At 42.5% G+C, this 19261-nt stretch overlaps 1 protein-coding gene across 2 annotated transcripts in view; it reads right to left on the bottom strand.

Moving 5' to 3' along the window:
• Window positions 1-1424: 1424 nt before the first annotated feature.
• The window catches only part of LOC117271905 (solute carrier organic anion transporter family member 5A1-like), a 54821-nt gene continuing 36984 nt past the window's right edge, over window positions 1425-19261 (bottom strand). For both annotated transcript variants that reach the window (XM_078173111.1, XM_033650445.2), the window contains 7 exons: window positions 13700-13920; window positions 13051-13215; window positions 9039-9237; window positions 5249-5408; window positions 4833-5077; window positions 3880-3944; window positions 1425-2389 (listed from right to left, as the gene is read on the bottom strand). In XM_078173111.1, coding sequence (XP_078029237.1) covers window positions 1869-2389; window positions 3880-3944; window positions 4833-5077; window positions 5249-5408; window positions 9039-9237; window positions 13051-13215; window positions 13700-13920 — 1576 coding nt within the window. In that variant the 3' untranslated portion in view covers window positions 1425-1868. The remainder of the gene's footprint in view (window positions 2390-3879; window positions 3945-4832; window positions 5078-5248; window positions 5409-9038; window positions 9238-13050; window positions 13216-13699; window positions 13921-19261) is intronic.

Genomic DNA, 19261 nt, shown 5'->3' with positions numbered 1-19261 from the left:
ATGTGAGTCATTTATCTCAACATTTAAAGGTTGCCGCTACTCAAATGAGAGAGTGTTTGATGCTTTTCTGTGGATTTTGGGGGTTTTGGGTTGAGACATTTGAAGATGTCACATTGGGCTCTGAGAAACTGTGATGGGCATTTTTCCACTACTTTTAAGAATTGATTAATTTTAAAGAATAATCAGTAGATTTATAGGCACAGAAAACAATCATCAGCTGCAGCTCAACAGTGAACAGCAGCTTCTTCTGTATTTTTCCAGTGATTTTGCTAAACTCTTAAACTTTCCACGCCCTGGAAACCTTACTTTCCACACTTTAACCTGCATGTATGCAAACTGTTGTCTGATATGTGGCAAAGAAAACTGCCAATCATTTTCAGTCATCATTACCCATAAATCATTGGGACTACAGTTTAACAATTAACCAACAGGACGCAGAGCAAGAAACTAACTTTCCACTCAGGGTAACATCCCAGAATTCACCAGCAGCTTTCATTTCCGGAGCTGACGAGGAATAGATGACTACACTATGAGCTCTACGTGGTGGTCGACTACTTGTCTGCCTACGTGTTCGGTACAAATGTTGATGTTACTGTGGGTAAATGATTGGCTGCATCTCATTGATAGAAATACAGTACGTCAAGAGTGCCAGAGCGCTTTCCCGGTCCAATCTCATAAAAACTCCAAGCATTGTTTTTTCTTTTCCGTATTCTTCCAGACGTGTGGAGGATCCCTGGTGACTCGTCCAGCCAGGAATGTGGTCAGGAGGAAAATGCTGATCCTATTCTTTTTAGGTTAAACCACTTATCACGGTGCCAAGTCAGGAGGGAAAACAGCTCGGATGTATGGATGCATTGTATGGAGCTGGCACAAGCTAAACAATCCGACTTCCAGCGGTAATACTACGTGTCATTGTGTCAGGGGAGCAACAAAAGGCCTTGCATCGGACAGGAATGCATTCTGTGCGCGCCAAGCTGCTTAGCCCAGTGACCTGTCCAGTTGTCCAGTTGGGTTCTTTTCAAGTGTTTTTAACCCTAAAAAACAAAATGACCAAAAAGAACAAAAAAATGGACACTAAACATTGTTTTTCACATAGCACCATGCCATCGGTTTCCAGTTCTTAACACTTAATTGCAGTGTATCACATTTCTGTAGGTTTTTTTTTCTTGTTCCGTGAGAGCGCTGATATGCAAAAACAAAAATCCACACACGACGGTGAAGGAAATAAAAACACAAATGCAGATAAGAAGAAGCACGCAGACGTGAGGCGAGGGGGAAGCAGGAGGATTGGCGAAGCTGAGGTATCTGTTCAGGTGACTCTTATTCCTACAGGGTGACCACAGTCTGTCTGAGGGATGTCCACCGTGTCAGTGTGTCTGCACGTATACTGTACATGTGACGACAGTGGTGACAGAAGGCACATATTGCCGAGGTGAGGGGGGGGGTGTTGGGGTTAGGTTGAGTGATGAACTCTCCTCCCTCCAAAGTGGGGGAGCTAAGCTTTTGTCCACCTGCACCGGCCGATGGATCGCAAAGAAAACACCCGGCTGCTTTCAACGTTTTCACCGACCAAGCAGATTTTTTGTGTCAGAGGGACTCCGGGCTGGTTGGTCCCCAAATTAGTCCAACTCTCCATCATTCGACCACAGGTCTGGAGCTGCTGAATGAATCAGGTCCTCCAGCTGATGGTTGGTGGTGCAGACAAAACGTAAAAGCCACTTTGAGTTTTTACCAGCCGGAGTTATGAGATGAGAGCAGGACCTGATGATTGGTGCCTTTGACAGCGGCTAAAATCCACTCAGCTGGATTTTAGAATAAAACGTCAGAGTGGGTGGGACCTGCCTTGTCACCCTCGCCCTTCCCGAAACTCAGACTCGGACTGAAACATGTTCCAGCGAATGGGCCTGGGCGGGGGCGGGGGGCACTGCAGGTGATGGCGTGGCTGCAGGGGGAGGAGTTATTGCTTTAAGCTCATTACCGGGGCAACTCTGGGTGCTGACGCCGCGGTTGAGGGGGCCGGCACGTGGTGGTGCATTAGCTGGCAGACCGTTGGGGTCGGTTCGAGGGATGTTGACGGGGCAGGAGCGGGTGCGGGCGTGGCCCTTGTGGCCGCCCGGGTGGCAGACAAGGCTGCCCACGGTGTCGACGGGTGACAGGTGGCGCTTGAGCCAGCGCTCCACTCGCTCCTCCTTGTACTTGATGGAGTACCAGGTGAGGAAGATGAAGAGGAAGCCGAAGAACTTGAGGCTGGCGGCCAGGCCGAAGTAGACGAAGCGCAGGGAGGTGACGTCATACTCCCAGCAGGAGCCGTGGATGCCGCAGTCCTGCTGCCACAACATGCAGGTGGTGTCGATGACGGCGCCGAAGTAAATGGGCGTCGGGATGTAGGCTGAGTGGAGAGGAGAGGGGAAAGACAGGAGAGGAAAGGAAGGAAGATCAGAGAAGGAAAGAGCGAGGAGAGAGGAAAAAGAAACAAGAGAAGGAAAAGAGTAGGTAAAGAAGAGAGGGAAAATACAGGGGAGGAATAGAAGAGATGAGAGGAGGAGAGGAGACACGACAGGAAGAGGAGAGAAAAGAGTGAGGAGGGAAAAGAAGAAGAGAGGGAAAGGACAGGAGGAAAGGAAGGGAGATGAGAGGAGAGAAGACATGATGACAGAGGATGGGGAGAGAAAGGAGTGAGGAGGGAGGAAAAGGAAACAAGAGAAGGTAAAGTAGGCAAGGAAAATTAGAGACAAAGAAGAGAGGGAAAAGACAGGAGGAAAGGAAGAGAGATGAGAGGAGGCGAGGAGAAATGACAGGAAGAGGAGGGAGGGAAAAGACAGAAGAAAAGGTAAAGCAGGAAAGGAAAAGAGTGGGTAAAGAAGAGAGTAAAAAGACAGAGATGGAAAGGAAAGGACGTGAGATGAGAGAAGACATGACGGGAAGAGGAGAGACAAAAGTGAGGAGGGAGGAAAAGGAAACAAGAGAGGGCAAAGTAGGAAAGGAAAAGAGGAGGCAAAAAGGAGAGGGAAAAGATGAGAGAAAAGGAAGGAAGATGAGGAGGAGAGACGATATGACAGGGGAAGAGGAGAGAAAAGTGTGAGGAGGGAGGAAAAGAAAACAAGAGAAGGTAAAGTAGGAAAGGAAAAGAGGAGGCAAAGAAGAGAGTGAAAGGAAAAGAGATGTGAAGAAGAGGAAAATGGTAAAAATACAGGAAGGTGGTGGAGGAGAAAAAACGACAAGAGAAAAGCCATGAGCACAGAAATAACCACAGATCCTAAATCTAAACTGTAAATCTACTTCCTGTTTAATTCACTTCAGTTAAGTTATTTAACTTGTGAGAAACACATATAAAAAATAATGTCAGAGTGACAGTAGCAGATGAGGTATCACATCCTGGCTATCACATCCTGGCTCCAAACACACTGGATCCTACAATTCCCATGATGCAAAGCATCTTGTATTTCCCCTCCCTGCCTGGTTAATGCACCCGTCTTTTAAACTCCACATCCCCAGTTTGTATTTCTTTTCTGACTGATTCATACCGACAGCCGCTTTCTGAAGGTCCCTGTGTATCAAATCCAATTTAGCTCTTTACTCCTTATTCAGAGGAACAGTGATGTTGAGGCATTAAAGAGACAACATCTCATTTCCTGGCGCTTAATCAGCTCCACGGTCAGCAGTTACAGAACGTGCAGTGCATTTACAATCAATGCGTTTAGCTGACGCTCCTCTCTTCCTCCTACAAGAGTCCTCAGATAACACTGCTGATACTCAACCCTTTCATTTGGAGTCTTTTCATGTCAAAAACAAACCTGGTAAAAAATACTAGAAATCTTCTGTCACTGTGTGAAGACAAAAGGAAGTAGAAGTTTTATTTCATCGTGTGGTTTTACTCACCGAGAGTCCTGAGGAGAACAAACTGCATTCCCAGAGCGAACGGCCTCTCCTGCTCTGCTACAGACCTGCAGAACCGCACAGAGATGTCATCACTGAGGGACATCACGGTAAAAGAGGATGATGTAAACCAAACAGGAAGTGGAATGTAAGGCCCCGATCAGGCAGAGTGCTTTTTACAGCTTGCTGCGTCTTTTCTTTTTTAAATTGTTGCTAAGTCACCACCAAATCACTTGTACTTAACAGAGACCACTGATAAACCAAGACGGCTCACTTTAGATTCATTTCCTGTATCTGTGTCACATGGGTTTTGCCACTGCCCCTCCCCTTTAAGAGACTAGCCGCGACCCTGAGTCTAGGGCTGAAACGATTCCTCGAGTAATAGGGAATTTATACTTCTGTGTTGAATCGACGTAGAGCCTATGACGTGCACCTCCCCAGAATTGTAACTACACGTTGTGGTGACGCAGACGTCCTGACTGTTTCTGGAAGCTGACACCATTTCCCTCAGTGGAAACGAAGCTTTTATTCACTTTCATTTCACAGATAAGAAACAATACATTTTGAAGACAATAAAGCCTCCACTAAAATAGCATTTTAAGTCTTGTGTAATTTATCCTTCAGGGATTTATACTTCGGGATTTATCCTGGCTTCATATGAGCAGAGGAAATTTCCTCCTCTTATGCAATGTGAAATGCCATAGGCTGGCGCTAATAATGTTAGCATTAAACTATCAATATTGTATACAGAATCTGAAGCTCACTCTGCTCACTGTTGTTTACAAACTAAAGAAATGAGAAATCATTTTTGTCATTTCTCATATCTTCAAGAATATCGTCAAAAATACCCTGAAATATTGTGATATTACTTTAGGGTCATATCGTCCACCCCTAGCGCTGGTCATGGGGTACATTATTGGATAAAGTTTGAGATCCACTGTTTTAGAAGGTCGTACCTGAGTGTGACGATGATGGCGGAGGGCTGGGCGCAGGCAGTGATGAGCGTGACGATGAAGAGGAAGATGAGGAAGGGGATGAGGGTGCTGCAGGTGCGGTCGCACTTCCCCGATACAGCGTAGCCATTCTCATTCAGGTAGGTCTTGACAATGACGAGCTGCAGCTGGTTGCTGCCCTGACCGCTGGACGACGGCGTGATGACCTGCCTGCTCTGGACGCAGGCGCAATCCGAGTAGTTACGGATCTGGAGAGTAGTTATTGATAAGTATGTAACACTTCAAGCCTCACATGAAATCACAATTTATTTTTAACAATCTCTAGTTCCACTGACATCTAAAACAATCAAAAAAATTTTTTTTTTAGCTTTTTAAAGTTTTTTAACGAGTCCAGGTCATCCACTATCCCTGATGCTCACCCCGGTGCTGTCGTTGGCCACACTGCTGCAGCCGGCTAGGCAGGGGTTAAAGTAGGTGATGCCATCTGAGCCGCAGACTGGAGCGTACTCGTGGATTTTACAGCCGCAGTTCACATTACAACCCCCTGTCAGGTTCCTCTGGGTCATGGTGAGAGTTGGTCTGGAGAGAGAAAACACACAGTGGATATTTAGGTTTGTTTTTTATAACTCAATTCATTTATATGCTTTTTATTTTAACTGTATATTTTAGATCACTGATAGCCACATTTAAAGAATTAATTAGGGTAATTTTCTGCATGATAATTGTGAAGTGACACAAAACTGGACATAAAATTCTCCTGGTTGTTAAAAAGATAAAAAGCTGTGATGAAAAATTTTGGTATTTGAAACCAGTGGCCATAAAAGACTGAAGGAAAGAAGTCAACTTCGACTCCTTAGGTGCATTTATTTAAAGAACTACAATTACTGCCTCAGAGCTGTAAGCCTCCGCCAGTCAGTTATGATTAAGTTTACATCCATGTCTGTCCAAACTCAGTCAGTCAACACTTTAGTCAATTATATTTGGCAGTATGGCTCTGTTCCGGGGCCTCTGCCGTTCCTCGGGCCTATGTGGAAAGCGTAAGGCGAAGAGAGCACACCTTTCCGCCCTTCAACGTGCCTGCGTCAAAAGCCATAAGGCAGTGAGAGCACACCTCTCTGCCCTTCCACGTGCAAACAAGCAAAGCCTGAGGCAGAGATGCAAACCTCCCTGCCCTTCCATGTACCTACATGGAAAGCCTAAAGCAGGGAGAGCAGCAGCAAAGACCCCCCAGGAACAGAACAGAGCAGCATCAATGACAAACACAAATGACACTGATAAGTCAGACACAACATGAAAAGGAGGAGCTGGGGTGGAGACGAGTTGCAAAGCAGCTTGCAGAGAAAGCAACAACAGTAGGCAGGCCAGAGCAGTTGAGATCTGCCAATGTAGCTAGGATGTGAGCTGAGCTTGTAACGCTATGCTCAATATGTGGTGAAGACTTTTAAGTTATTTAATAAAAGATATTGTTGTTGGTTTTTTTTTTTTGGCGAAACATGGATGTTACACACACATCCTCCCCTTATTACCTGTCAATAATAATGTCTTGCATGCTATAATAATGCTAACATATGAAATGTTGTGTTACCATTAGTGAAAAATTTGGGGACAATTTTTTTCTAAATGCTGTCATGTACTGACATGTAGGAAAGTGGACATTTTGAAACTAGTTAGAGCCTGATGAAAAGTCAGGCTACATCACCTGTAGATCACAAAATCTGCACCACATTTCATGTCAATCTTAGAAATACTTTGAATTCACAAACACACCTAATGAGCGACCAACACTGCATGGCTGGGGAAAAAAACACACGAAAAGAAACAAAAGAAGGAAAAGAATTGTGAGGAAAAAAAGACAGATGGACAGCAGAAGAGGAAATGAGTGAAGATAAGGCAGAATAAAGAAGAAAGAGAAAGTAAAGTGATGGAGGAAGACAGGAAGGAAAAGGACGATGATGAGGAGAAGGGAGCTACAAGGATAAGAGATTAGAGGGTAACAGAAAAAGGAGGGGAAAAGAGTGTTCACGAGAGATGACGAGAAAAGGACTATGGAAAAAAAAGACTAGAAGAAGTAGGAGGAACGATGGATGAGGACGATAGAAGGGATAAAAAACAAGAGACAAAGATGTTGAAAGAAATGAAAGAACAGAGGGATGAAGAAAAGAGCATTAAAAACAGCCAAAGATGAGGAGAGAGGGCAAGAAGGACAGACACACAGACTGAAAGTGGGAAATAAAAAAGAAACACAAGAGAGAAAAAAACAAGGCAGTCAGCCAGAGATCGTCTCTTCCAAGCTGTCCTTGGACATTTTCCATCGTTGCCATGTAATCGCTCCCAGGGACACTCCGTCCAAAAGAAAACGCCTCCATTTACTGGCTCCCTATCTGTTATCCTGCACCAATCTGAACACTCGCTTCCTCCCCGACGTCGGCCACAGATGGGGCGATAAAAACTACCACTGACTCCGTCACACTGGGAAATGATTTCATACGAGAAAGGCCAAACTGCAGTCAGCAAACGGCTGTCTCTGATGTAAGTGAAAGCTTTCAAGGACCCCGATTACTCCCGCCATTGAAATGAGACCTGAGAGGAGTGACTGCAAGGGAGGACGTTAAAAAATCTAGACATCAAAAATCTGTGCCAAAAAATATACCTGTGTCCATCAATACAATCATAAAATCACAGATGGTTGAATTTGTAAGCATCAAAATGTGACAGTTTGGCTGTCACAGAAAAAAAACAGAATGAGCAGACTTTAGTGGATGTTAATGGCTGACCACTGCTTCTGTGTATTTTGGCCAGAAGTCAATGAAAGTTTATTTGTAGTTATTTGCTTGTCTTTTCTGTCACTGCTCATAATGTATGACACTCAAACATGATCAAACAATCAATCAACCAAAACATTTTAAAACTACCCTGCATGAGATTGTGAAAAAAATAGTTTTTTTTTTCTTACCAAAGGTTCAATTTTGATGTTTAAGGCGACAATTAACTTTTTTTAATCTGCTGCTCATTTCCTTGATTAATACATTAGTCATTTTGAAAATAAAAATGTGCACATAAAATACTGCCCACAATTTAAGGTAAAATCTTCACTTTTCATCACAAAATTCTAATCAGTTCATTGTTGAGTCTGAGTGAGCATTTATGCCAAATTTAAAAATAATTTCCCTTATGGTTCCCTCACAGATGCAAGCTGACAATGACCTTGACCTCTGACCACCAAAATCTAATCAGTTCATTTTTGAGTCCAAGTGGACGTTTGTGCCAAATTTCAGGAAACTCCCTTGAGGGCCTCTTGAGACATTGCATTCACAAGAATGAGTAGGGCACAAGGTCACAGTGACATTTGATCGCCAAATTCTTATCAGTTCATTGTCCAGTCCAAGTGAAAGTTTGTGCCAAATTTGAAGAAATTTACCCAAGGCCCTCTTGAGATATTGCATGCATGAGAAAGAGCAGGACACAAGGTCACAGTATCCTTTAACTTTTCATCATGAAATTCTTATCAGTTCATTGCTGAGTCCAAATGGACGTTTGTGCCAAAATTAAAGATAATTTCCCTCATGGTGTTCTTGAGATATTGTATTTACTAGAATGCAGCAGATGCAAGCTTACAGTGACCTTGACCTTTGACCACCAAAATCTAATCAGTTCTCTGTTATGTGGAAGTTTGTGCCAATTTTTTTGTAACCCACCCATTTACATTTTATCAAGGTTACAACAGAGTGTGTTTAACTGGATCAACATAACAGGATCGGATAGAGACAGAGAAAAAGGCTGACAAAGGAGAAACAGACTATTTATATGTTGAGATGACGTCACAATGGTCACCAAGGCTGCATCTCTTTCTCCACCTGGCCTCTCTCTTTCATAATTCTGTGTTTTTCTCTGTGGGTGTTTTTTTTTTTTTTAACTCTTCCTCCGCAGTCTGTTTATCTCTTACTTCTGTCTGCTTGTTCTCTCCTGTCTTTATCTCCACCTTCCTCCTCTCATAAAGTGTGTTTTGGCTGCCTCGCTCCATCCTCCACAATCACATCACTGTGGAAACCGCACACCAAACACTCGACCCCCGGCGTAAATCTTCAATTCAGATTAGACACTAAACAGACAGCCTCGATGCTGCAGTGACGTGACGCTTCCTCGTCGGCAGTGATGCATAAAAACTCAGCCCTTCCCCTGAATTTCACCCTCCCAGTTCCCCCTCCTCACCCGGTGGTGTAGGGGATGTTGATTCCTCCCAGGTTGATGCTCTCGCAGCCCACGATGAACAGTGTGGAGAAGCAGAGCAGGGAGACTCCGCTGCAGATCATAGCCAGCTTGGCCGACTCACGAGCTCCCAGCTTCAGCTTCTTAATGATGTAGCCACCCAGCACGATGCCCACACCGGCACTGGGCACAATAATCACACCTGAGGAGGAAGAGAAACGCACGTATTACAAATTGATATAAACACTGCTTGCTGAACTAATATACAGTTAAATCTGAAAGTGATGGAGTAACAGCGGGAGGCAGGACAGAGAAAGAGAATGTACCTTAAGATTTATGTCCCTTGTGTCACTTAAAAACTCATCAAATCACTATTTTCTGTAATAACAATGAATCTAATTACTTTGCTGTCATTCACACTGGTGAACCCACAGAATATCTGCCCCAAGTCTGCAGCTCTAATGAGCTTTTTAAGCCTTTTCACCTCCCACTTGTGGTCTCAGGACACTCTTCAGCAGACAGCTGTTTTCAGGAAACAAGCCCTAATAAACCAACTGCACACCACCTGCCCAGCACCAAACAGCAGACTGACAAAATCAAGTGATGACCTAGTGAAAAAAGTGTTTAGTATTCAAAAGCTAAAGAGCTAGCTTTTTCTTCTCAGGAGCTGGTGGAGACCAAACTAGAGCTAAAAGGAGAGTGAATATCAGAGTAACACTCATCAGGTGGACACAAACATGACTCCAAGAGAGCAAACCTCCCTGCCCTTCCATGCACCTACATGGAAGTAGCTTGCAGAGGAAGCAGCAACAGTAGGCAGGCCAGAGCAGTTTAAATAGGGCCCCTGAATGAGATTTGCCAATTGGTTGCATAGAAAGGAATCAGAAGAACCGCTGACTAATGTTTTGGAGGTGTAACTGTTGTGCAACTCCATATTTTCAAACAGGGAAAAAAATCCCTGTCTTTGCATTTTATTTTGATCACAGTCTGTTTTTATAAAACTGCTTGTGACATCTTAAGTGTGGCTTTGACGTGCAACTGAAAACGTAGCCTGTTCGGTAGAAAATACCGCAATATGAATTTTTGTCCATATCGCCCAGCCTTGATGCAAAGATTTGTAAATGAGCAGGAATGTAGCACAACATGGAAGTGAGAGCAGTGCTCAGTTTGTTAAAATGTAAAAGTGCAATAAAAAATATTTTGTCCCAAAAATCAATGTGTAATCGTTATAAATAATTGTGATCTCAGTATTGATCAAAATAGTCATGATTGTCATTTTGGGCTGTCAGTGCCTTGCTCTACCCACTCAAGTTAAATCACAGCCATACTCCACAGTCACTCAACAGCAACAGACTTTTATTTAATTTCAAACTGGGGTCCTGTGACCTTCACAAGTCTATGAGCAGGTTTCTAAGGAATATTTTGATTTCACCCACAAGAGGCTGGCACAATATGAAAACATGCATGAGTGGCAGTTTTGATCAGAGGCTTCACAGCCCACTCCTCCTACAGCTGAGACAGTTATGCAACTAAACATTTCTGATAACAAAAGTATCCCAAGATGGAATTTCTTTGGACAAAATCTTACCAGTGCGAGTATGACTATCAGGTTTTTAAAAAAGCTAAACAAATAAATATTTTGCTAGATGAAATTTGTTTGTTCGGTGCTTAAAAACTTAAGCCATCAATAACAGCTTTCTGTGTGGAAAGTTCAGATGACTCAGAGCCAGCAAGTGTGACTAATGACGTAGAGCACTTTGTAATCAATCTTGTTTTTTTTTTTCAAAAGGCGAGCGTCTTATTTGTAATTACACTCTTGAAAATTGCAGTAAAGAATAATGTGAGCAGGCAGTCAAAATTTAAAGGTATCTTAAGTCCATCCTAATACCAGGATGTCAGAGTCCTCATAATCAAATAGTCTTTAAGTGCTAAGAAACATTGGCCAGCTGAAAACAGAGAAGTGTGTGTCATGTTAGTGAAATAATACACACACACACACACACACACACACACACAAACACACACACATATATATATATATATATATATATATATGTATATATATATTGTTTTAGCCTATCAAGTCTAAAGAGACAAGCAAAGGTGCCACTTAAACTTCCAAATAATTTTGCTATCAACAGCTACAGCAAGCATGTCCTGGGGGCCAATTGTGGCCCAGGGACTGAATTTAAACGGCTCATGGCTTGTCTTTGAAAATGTACTATATGTGGCCCACCACTCTTTGTTTGTTAATCAAGCAAGAACACTTTGAATTTTTTAATAACCCCTATGATGCAAAAAGCAGCCGGCCCCCAGGCATTTTCAAGTTATCTTATCTGGCCCCCATTCAAAAACATCTGGACACCCCTGAGCTACAGGATACCAAAATAGCCACCATCACTAAAAAAGGCCATCAGCTTTGAGCAGAACTTTCCTCTCAGCCTCTTCACTTATCAGAACAAGGCAGAGGGAAAGCTCTGATTGGCTCTTTGATTGGGGGTTGCTGCTGAACTTAAATGCTCATGATAACAGGCTCTGACTCAGAGGTAATGTCTCACAAAGCGCCGTGAGACAGAAGCAGCTCAGAGAGAGCATAATAGCTCCAACCAATCTAAGGTTTGAGATTTACATTCTTAACATTCAGTGTTTCTGAAACTTCTGTTTCTACACAGGTTAGATGCAGCATTTGTCCCAACAAATTCACACCAACACTTTAGCCGAGGGATGCTAACAGTTAGCCCTGTCACTGTGTGTGTGCGGGCTGCATCTCACTAACTGTCCCTGGTGCGGAGTGGATTTCTTATGATAAACAGAGAGACACCAGCTCTACAATCAAACAGGTTTTCACCCATTTTAAATAGTAAAAAGCAAAATGTGGCAGTCAATGTGTACATTGTGGACACTGAATTTTTATCTATTTATAATTTCTATATTTTATTTCATTTTTATTACATTTTATTTCCATTTGCAGTATTATATAAGGTGCTATGGCGCTGCTCTGGGACCCCTCTGCCTTTCTTTGGGCCTACATGGAAAACCTACGGCGGAGCACACCTCTCTGCCCTTCCATACGCGTACATGGAGTGTCCATGACAAACAGACAGACAGTCTGATGCAAAAGAACACACAGGCAAGAATTAAAAAAAAAAAAAAAAAGTTAGCAAGTGTAACACTATGAATGTCTTCAAGGAGAGACAGTCTGAAAAGGTGCTTTGTTAACCTCATAATGAAACAATATCATGTCCATAACATTAAACTTCAGCTAATGGGAAAACACGACGTCAGAATCAGAATCAGGTTTATCGTTTTATAATTTTTCACATACAAGGAATTTCCCTCAGCGTGCTGGTGCATAAGATTAAACATAATATGTTGTATCTTGTTTGTTTATATGTAAATGTTAGCATGTTACCTTGCTAGCTTGTTAGTGCACCGTGGTTGAACATGTATTATATTAGCCTGTATGCCTGTTTAAGCATGCATGTGCTTGTGAGTGTGTGCGGAGTGCATTTTTGCTTGTATCTGTGTGTTTCTAATTTTGTGTGTGTGTATGTGTGTGTGTGTGTGTGTGTGTAATGCACTGAGTGCTCCAGCTCTGTGTCCCAGGTGCCCCCTTCATTTGAAGACCAGCAGTCTCTTTATTATTAATGTGTGTTGGCTTGCAGCTCTGGGTCGACAGCCTCTCCTGCTCTGCTCTAAGATAAAACCAGCAGCGCTGAACAGGCAGAAATTTAAAGTCCTGGGTGTTGTTTGAATATTCTGGTCTGTCTGCATCCTGTCTGTGCTGCTGTGGAGACATTACAAGGCAGTTCAGAGAAGAAGGCAGGGAACGGTTTGGCCTTTAAGATGCGCACATACATCCCAAATTAATTACTTTCATGAGAAATAAATCCTGCTTCTGAAACTTTAGATTTTAGTGTGTGAATGACGATTAGTAGCAAAGATTTCAGAGATTCGATCGGGTGATGAGGTTACTTTGCTGCTTTGGTGCAATATGGGATGTAATCCAGCTCACCAGTATAGATGCTGGCGCTGGAGGCCGGGATGCCAAACTGCGACTCAATGAATTTGGGGATGAAGGTGATGAAAGCGGTGACGATGGCGCTTTCTGCTGTGTAGGAGAGGCTGACGAACAAGAAGGTCACGTTGCTGAGAATTCTCACTGCTGCTTTGGGCAGGTCTGAAAGAGGAGAAGAAAATGAGTGGACAAAGAGAAAGGGTTTACATTTTGGTTTCTGTAATGAGGTTATCAGTGCAATTTCACACTAATAACTGGGGATGCGCAATATTGGATTTTTTGCTGATATCCGATATGTAGATAATTACTCATTTGACTGATAACCAATACCAATATCGATATATCCACTTTTTTCTCCACCTAATTTAAGTCATCATCAACTCTCCTCTGTAGTGGAATAAACATAATATTATGCATGCATTTTCTAAGATGGTTATCATACCTCCAAAATCTCATACTGTTGCAACCCAACCGTACTTTTACTAAATGCATTCTGTGCTACATTGAAGTTAAGAGACAGATGGACTCATACTCTAGACTGTTTTTTAGACCGTTTTCTCCACAACTCTGGAGACCCTCCATTTAGAGTTGACATCATCAGTGACATCAGCAGCCTTCGCTGACTCGTCACACTATTTCCTGGTACCTTTGATGTCCTTGCCGAAGCCCATGGACGAGGTGACCGCCTGGCTCTTGTTGTTGTTGCTCTTCTCCTTGAGGACGTCGTCATCGCTGGACAGGTCGTCCAGGCTCAGCTTTTTCCTTCTCTTCTTCTTCTTGTGTCGGGGCGGCAGCTTCTTGGGGAAGGTGAACATGGGGAAGATTACCAGCAGCATGGCCACGGCACACAGCAGGAACCCGCTCCACCTGGACAGACGAGGGAGGATTGAAATCAAATTTTCAAAAATGCCGGAAAAACAATCAAGAGGTGAATTCAGGCGAGCCAGTCATGGACCAGACACTTGACTCTTCTCTCCGGGCTATCAAAGATTATCACTCTGGACTTGGTATAATTTTATTTCTGTGCCTCATTACTGTGCACATAAATAAATAAAATTAACCGTCGTCAGGCTTGTGCAAAATCACTGGTACACTCATCCAACCTCTTTCTGCTATCATCACCTATAATTCATGTAGGAAGCCTGTGGCTGTTAGCTAGTGACTCACTAGTTATGCTGTCAGTAAGAAGATGGCATCACTGAGAGCTGTGAATAGATGAATAACCACATCTCATACACAGCAGCACATTTACAGATGGATATAAAGTATGTACAGAAAAACGTGACCCAAAGAGCAAACATGTATCTTATGTACTTAGAGCGATGCTGCATTTTGGTAGAGTCTTGGTTTGATGAGCTTTCAGCACAAAGTATAATTTATAATGTGGTTGACTGTCTTTATCGGTCGCAGTTTTTCTCCTCTTGATTCACATTAATATCGCTTCAATAACTATTGGCACAGAAACAGGCAGGAGTGAGGTGTATTCTGCCCTTATTGAGTCCAGTTACTCATTTTTGGGGAAGGGTATGTCTCTGTTCGTGTTATAAAGTATATATATAATACAGGTGGAGTACACAATGGGGACAATAGTACATTTAAAAATCCAAAATTCAATCGAAAGTTAGCTTCAAACTGGGCTTGGTGTCCAGCCTCAGTATCTAAAAGTGGCATCAAATATCTTGTCAGATTTTCAGGCTTTACTCATGTTTTATATTTCCTGATCCAAATCCGAGGACTTTTTTAAAATTAAGACTTTCAGACCAAACAGTTTCGGGGATTCCCTGAGAGGAGCTGCCAGCTGAGGAGCTCCTCCGAGAACTACCTACATACCTTCAGGGGCTTTTTTTCTGTTCGCATCTGCACCGCCAAAAAGAACGTTGAGGTAACGTAATGTAAACCATCCAGCAGCTCGTAAAGCACCATCACTTTCACTCTGACAAGTTAAAATCGGATTTTAGCCACTGCTGCATATATGCTCCATGAAGCCGACGTCACTGTTGGTCCATTTGTCCACATTTGTCATAGAGTTTTTCCTTAATGCTGTGTTTCTGGGTTCTGTTGACAAATTTTAAAAAATGGTGGTTGCTGGTGCTGCGTTGGCTCTTGTGTTCAACCAATCACTGAGCAATTACGTGACTCTAGGTTCCTCCTGTACTCTGTAACAGGAGTTAAAAAAGTCCCTGAAGATGGCGCTCTAAGGGGCCGTACACATGCCGCATCTTTAAACTGCTGGAAAACACGAGGCTGGAAGCTGGGTGCTACTCTTGTGCCTTTTCCGTGCCAGCTTTCAATAGTGCGGCAGCAGGTTGCGTCTGAGGTTGCTAAGTAACCTTAACAAGCACCAAATCATAGCAAATTTACCTGAAATCCTGAGTGCAGAGCTGATCTTCTTCCAGGTGTTGTTTGTGTGCAGACATACTGTCCGTGGGACAGATGTAAAGCTCTTGCAGCCCTGCACTAATATGATCAACTTCTCATCCATAATATCACAGACTGATATGACGATATGTATCAATGTTTTCACTATGTATCAAGGATGTTGGATCGTTGATCACTGAATCGATATATCAAAATCAGATTGATGTAGTTTTCTGCCACTAGTGAGCAATTTGGAATAAATTGTAGTGTTTTGTTTTTGTCAACAAATCCCGTGAAGAGACCATAACCAACACTCGGTACGTTTACATGACATCAGAGAAAATCGATTTATTGTGTTAGTCCGACTAAAACCGGACTTTTAAAATACATGTAATCATGTTAGTATGACTGAAATCATACTAAATCAAATTTCTCAAAGTCGGAATAACACACCCAGATAATGTGACTGGGAGTCGAATTCCTCCTCCATGTATACAGTTAATCAGACCCAAACTGGCCGAGGCACTCTGAGCATGCTCCACAATTTCAGCTGGGTTTTGACCCGGAAGTCAAAAAGCATTAAATGCGCAACAAAAGAAGAAGTCGGTAACAACATGGTGAAATCTAATTCCAGAGCTGTGCATTGTTGGATGAACAAAATGTACAGAGCTGTAAAGTTGTCCACCACGGTACCAGTCTGACACTAGCTAACTGTAGCTACATTGTTTGGTCTGTGACGCAATAGGTCAACAGGAAAAAGGTCCGATACAAACAAGCTGAAAGGGGGCATATCTTCACCTATCGTAGCAGAGTCGGACATACTTTGGTCAATAAATCAATTCCCCTCCCGTGCTTGTATACTGGGACAAGGACAGGAGTCCAATTAAATGGCCTAGCTGAGCTGTAACTGTAGCTCCACTTAACTGTGCATATAAACATACTACTGTCTGACCTCTGTACACTGTCTCTGGCAGTCACTGTCACAGCTCCAAGCCAATTGGTTCAATGAGAAAATCTTATAAACATAAATTTAAAAAAAAACAAAACAAAAAAAAACTGCAGTGTGTGTGTGTGCTAATGCAAATGAAGGATCATGTCCTGTATTGCAACAGTGTGAGTCACTGATGTGTTTGAAGGTTTCTGGACAACAATAGAGCAGATTTTAGTTTTTCTTTATGGGATTTGTTGCCAAGATGAAAACTAAAGAGTATCAGTGAAGTTATCCTTTATATTCTCTAAACTACAAACTGGAAAACGTAAGGTTTTGGCACACAGATATTATACTGGCACTAATCCAGCCCTATCTTTGATACACACACACACACACACACACATTACACTTCATCAAGCCAAAAGCAGCCAAACAGTTCTCGATGATCTGATCTGTGTTAACTATAAATTAACTTGTATGGAAAGTATTAAAGCTGTAATATATAACAACCAGTACTCAATTTGTAAAATAAAATCAGGGGGGATGGTGGATTTTATCACATGGGGACATAATTTGTGCTGATGACAGCGCAGAGGGTCTGCCATAGCACCACTGTTCCTACATTGTTAGGGTCAAATGCACAGGACAAGTGCAAAATCAGTTCTTTTTCTTCTACTTGGATCAACCGATGATACCAATAATAATCAAAGTCAATTTTGCTTTTAGAATATTGAATTATAGAGTATTTTTCAAAAAAGCAGTTAGTGGTATATGATCGAAACTGGTATCTAAGAGTTAATTTTTAATTGTGATTAATTAAATCATATAAATTAAACAAGAACCCCTTCATGAAAAAAATGAAAAAGAAATTGGGAAAAATGTTGAACTTTATTGATACAAATACAAATATTGTAGGTTAGGTCTTTTTGGGGTATTTTTCCTGCCTTTACTTTTAAGCTCATATCACAGTCATTATAAAGGCTACATACACATGTTAACCAGATTTGCCATCATTTTATGTCCTTCTATGTGCCTATATTTTATATTAATTTTTATATCAATGAAAAAAACAAATCCGTGTGACTAAATTATTACATTTTTACATGTATCTCACCATAGCAAGTTGGAAAAAGACATATTCTGCCATGTATGAAGAGGGGAGACTCTCTGGAATCTGGCAATATAAGAACCATGATGCTGGGACATTCTGTCACTTCACAGCTGTCCAAAACATGTGGTTTGTGCCAGGTGGACATGATTGCCAGTATTTTTTCATTATTGCAAGAAATTCCATTGACTCATTCACAAGTCAAAAATATGTTTTATCCGAAAGAAACATGCAATATTTACATCTAAGATCATAGAAAAATAGTAATAATATTATTCCTCACTATATGAAGTGACTGATAACAAGATCTGTATAATGGATTGTAAAGAAATTCATCAGGTTTTTATTTTGTAGACAATTAATCTGTATTTATAGCATGATGGGATGACAGCACAATGATGTGTGTGGTATCATTGGAAAGCTTTGGTCCTGCGCTTTCATGTGATATGCATGGCATTTCAGTGCAACCCTGCATTTGTGAGTAATCCATCCAAGAGTAATGTGTGTGAAGAGCTGTATGAAAGCTCTGTTATACATAATTTTAGTTTAACTTTTTTTTCGCTGTTAAAACATTGGACTACCGACAACTGTTTGGTCTTGTCAGAAAGTTGCGGTTCCAAGAGAGAGCAGATTTAAAATTTTGCAGTAGCATCGTGATTGGCTGATGGAGATCGTGGCAAAGCTTCATTGGATAACTAGAAGAGTGAATACCCATAGTCAGCTGATAAGAGGAAGCAGTGGGGGTGAGATGGAGAGAATTGTGAATGGATGAGCACAAAGAAAGTCTTCCTGATTAAACACACAAAATCCCAAATCTGAAAACTGTAATTACAAAACCATACACTGTCGCTGCCGGTTATGGCGTCAAGGTGAACGGACGTTTTAACAGGCGCTCCCTGCATGGTCTGCTAAATCCCCCAAATTAGAGCTGTTTCAACCTCTTTGAGTCTTAAACTATATGATGAGAAGGGGGAGGCCGCGAAAAAATACCGGCAAACTGACCCAGACACAAGAAAATAGTGAGAAACACTTAACAGGAACAGTCAACGAAGACGCGCACGACGAACACATGGCTGTGGATAGCCTGCAAGCTAGCATCGGGGCCATCCACAAAGAGATATTGGCCATTCGCTCAGACGTTAAGGATGAACTAAGCTGCGTCTGTGACAACCTTTCTGGCGACATGAAGAGGGATTTGGCTAGCTTTAGAGAAGACGTTAATGGAAAGCTGAACGAAATTATGGCCGACATGAAAGAAACCAGAGACCGAGCCGAGGAGGCAATACAGCATGTGGCAGATATGGAGGAGTGGACGGTGGCGGCGAAAGAGGTGCTGTCTCAAACTTTAAACAATCAAGACAGAATTCAAGCCAAGCTGACTGACTAGGAAGCTCGCTCAAGGAGAAACAACGTCCGTGTATACGGGATTCCTGAGGACACAGAGGGAAGCAGCCTGCAGGAATTTATTGAGCGTTTTATTAAGGCTGAGCTGTCGCTGCAGGACGTTGATCTTGGCATTCAATGCTGCCACCGGGCTCTGGGTCCCAAACTACCGCAGAATGTCAGCCCCCGCTCCGTGGTGATTTATTTTTTGGAGTACAGAACCAAAGAGTTGGTACTTCACTCCGCGTGGAAAAAAGGAGAGATCCGCCTTGGACAACAGAGGGTATACTTCGACCAAGATTACCCAGCGGAGACCCAAAAGAAGAGAAAAGCTTACGCCCCCATCAGAAAGCTCCTAAAAGAAAAAGGTCTCCGCTTTCAAACCCCGCCACCAGCTAAGCTTCGGGTGTTTTTCGAGGTCGGCCCCG

Source organism: Epinephelus lanceolatus, chromosome 12, assembly GCF_041903045.1.
Source record: "Epinephelus lanceolatus isolate andai-2023 chromosome 12, ASM4190304v1, whole genome shotgun sequence".
Taxonomy (NCBI): Eukaryota; Metazoa; Chordata; class Actinopteri; order Perciformes; family Serranidae; genus Epinephelus; species Epinephelus lanceolatus.
The sequence above is the reverse complement of the archived record's forward strand: the minus strand, read 5'-3'. Positions and strand labels throughout refer to the sequence as shown.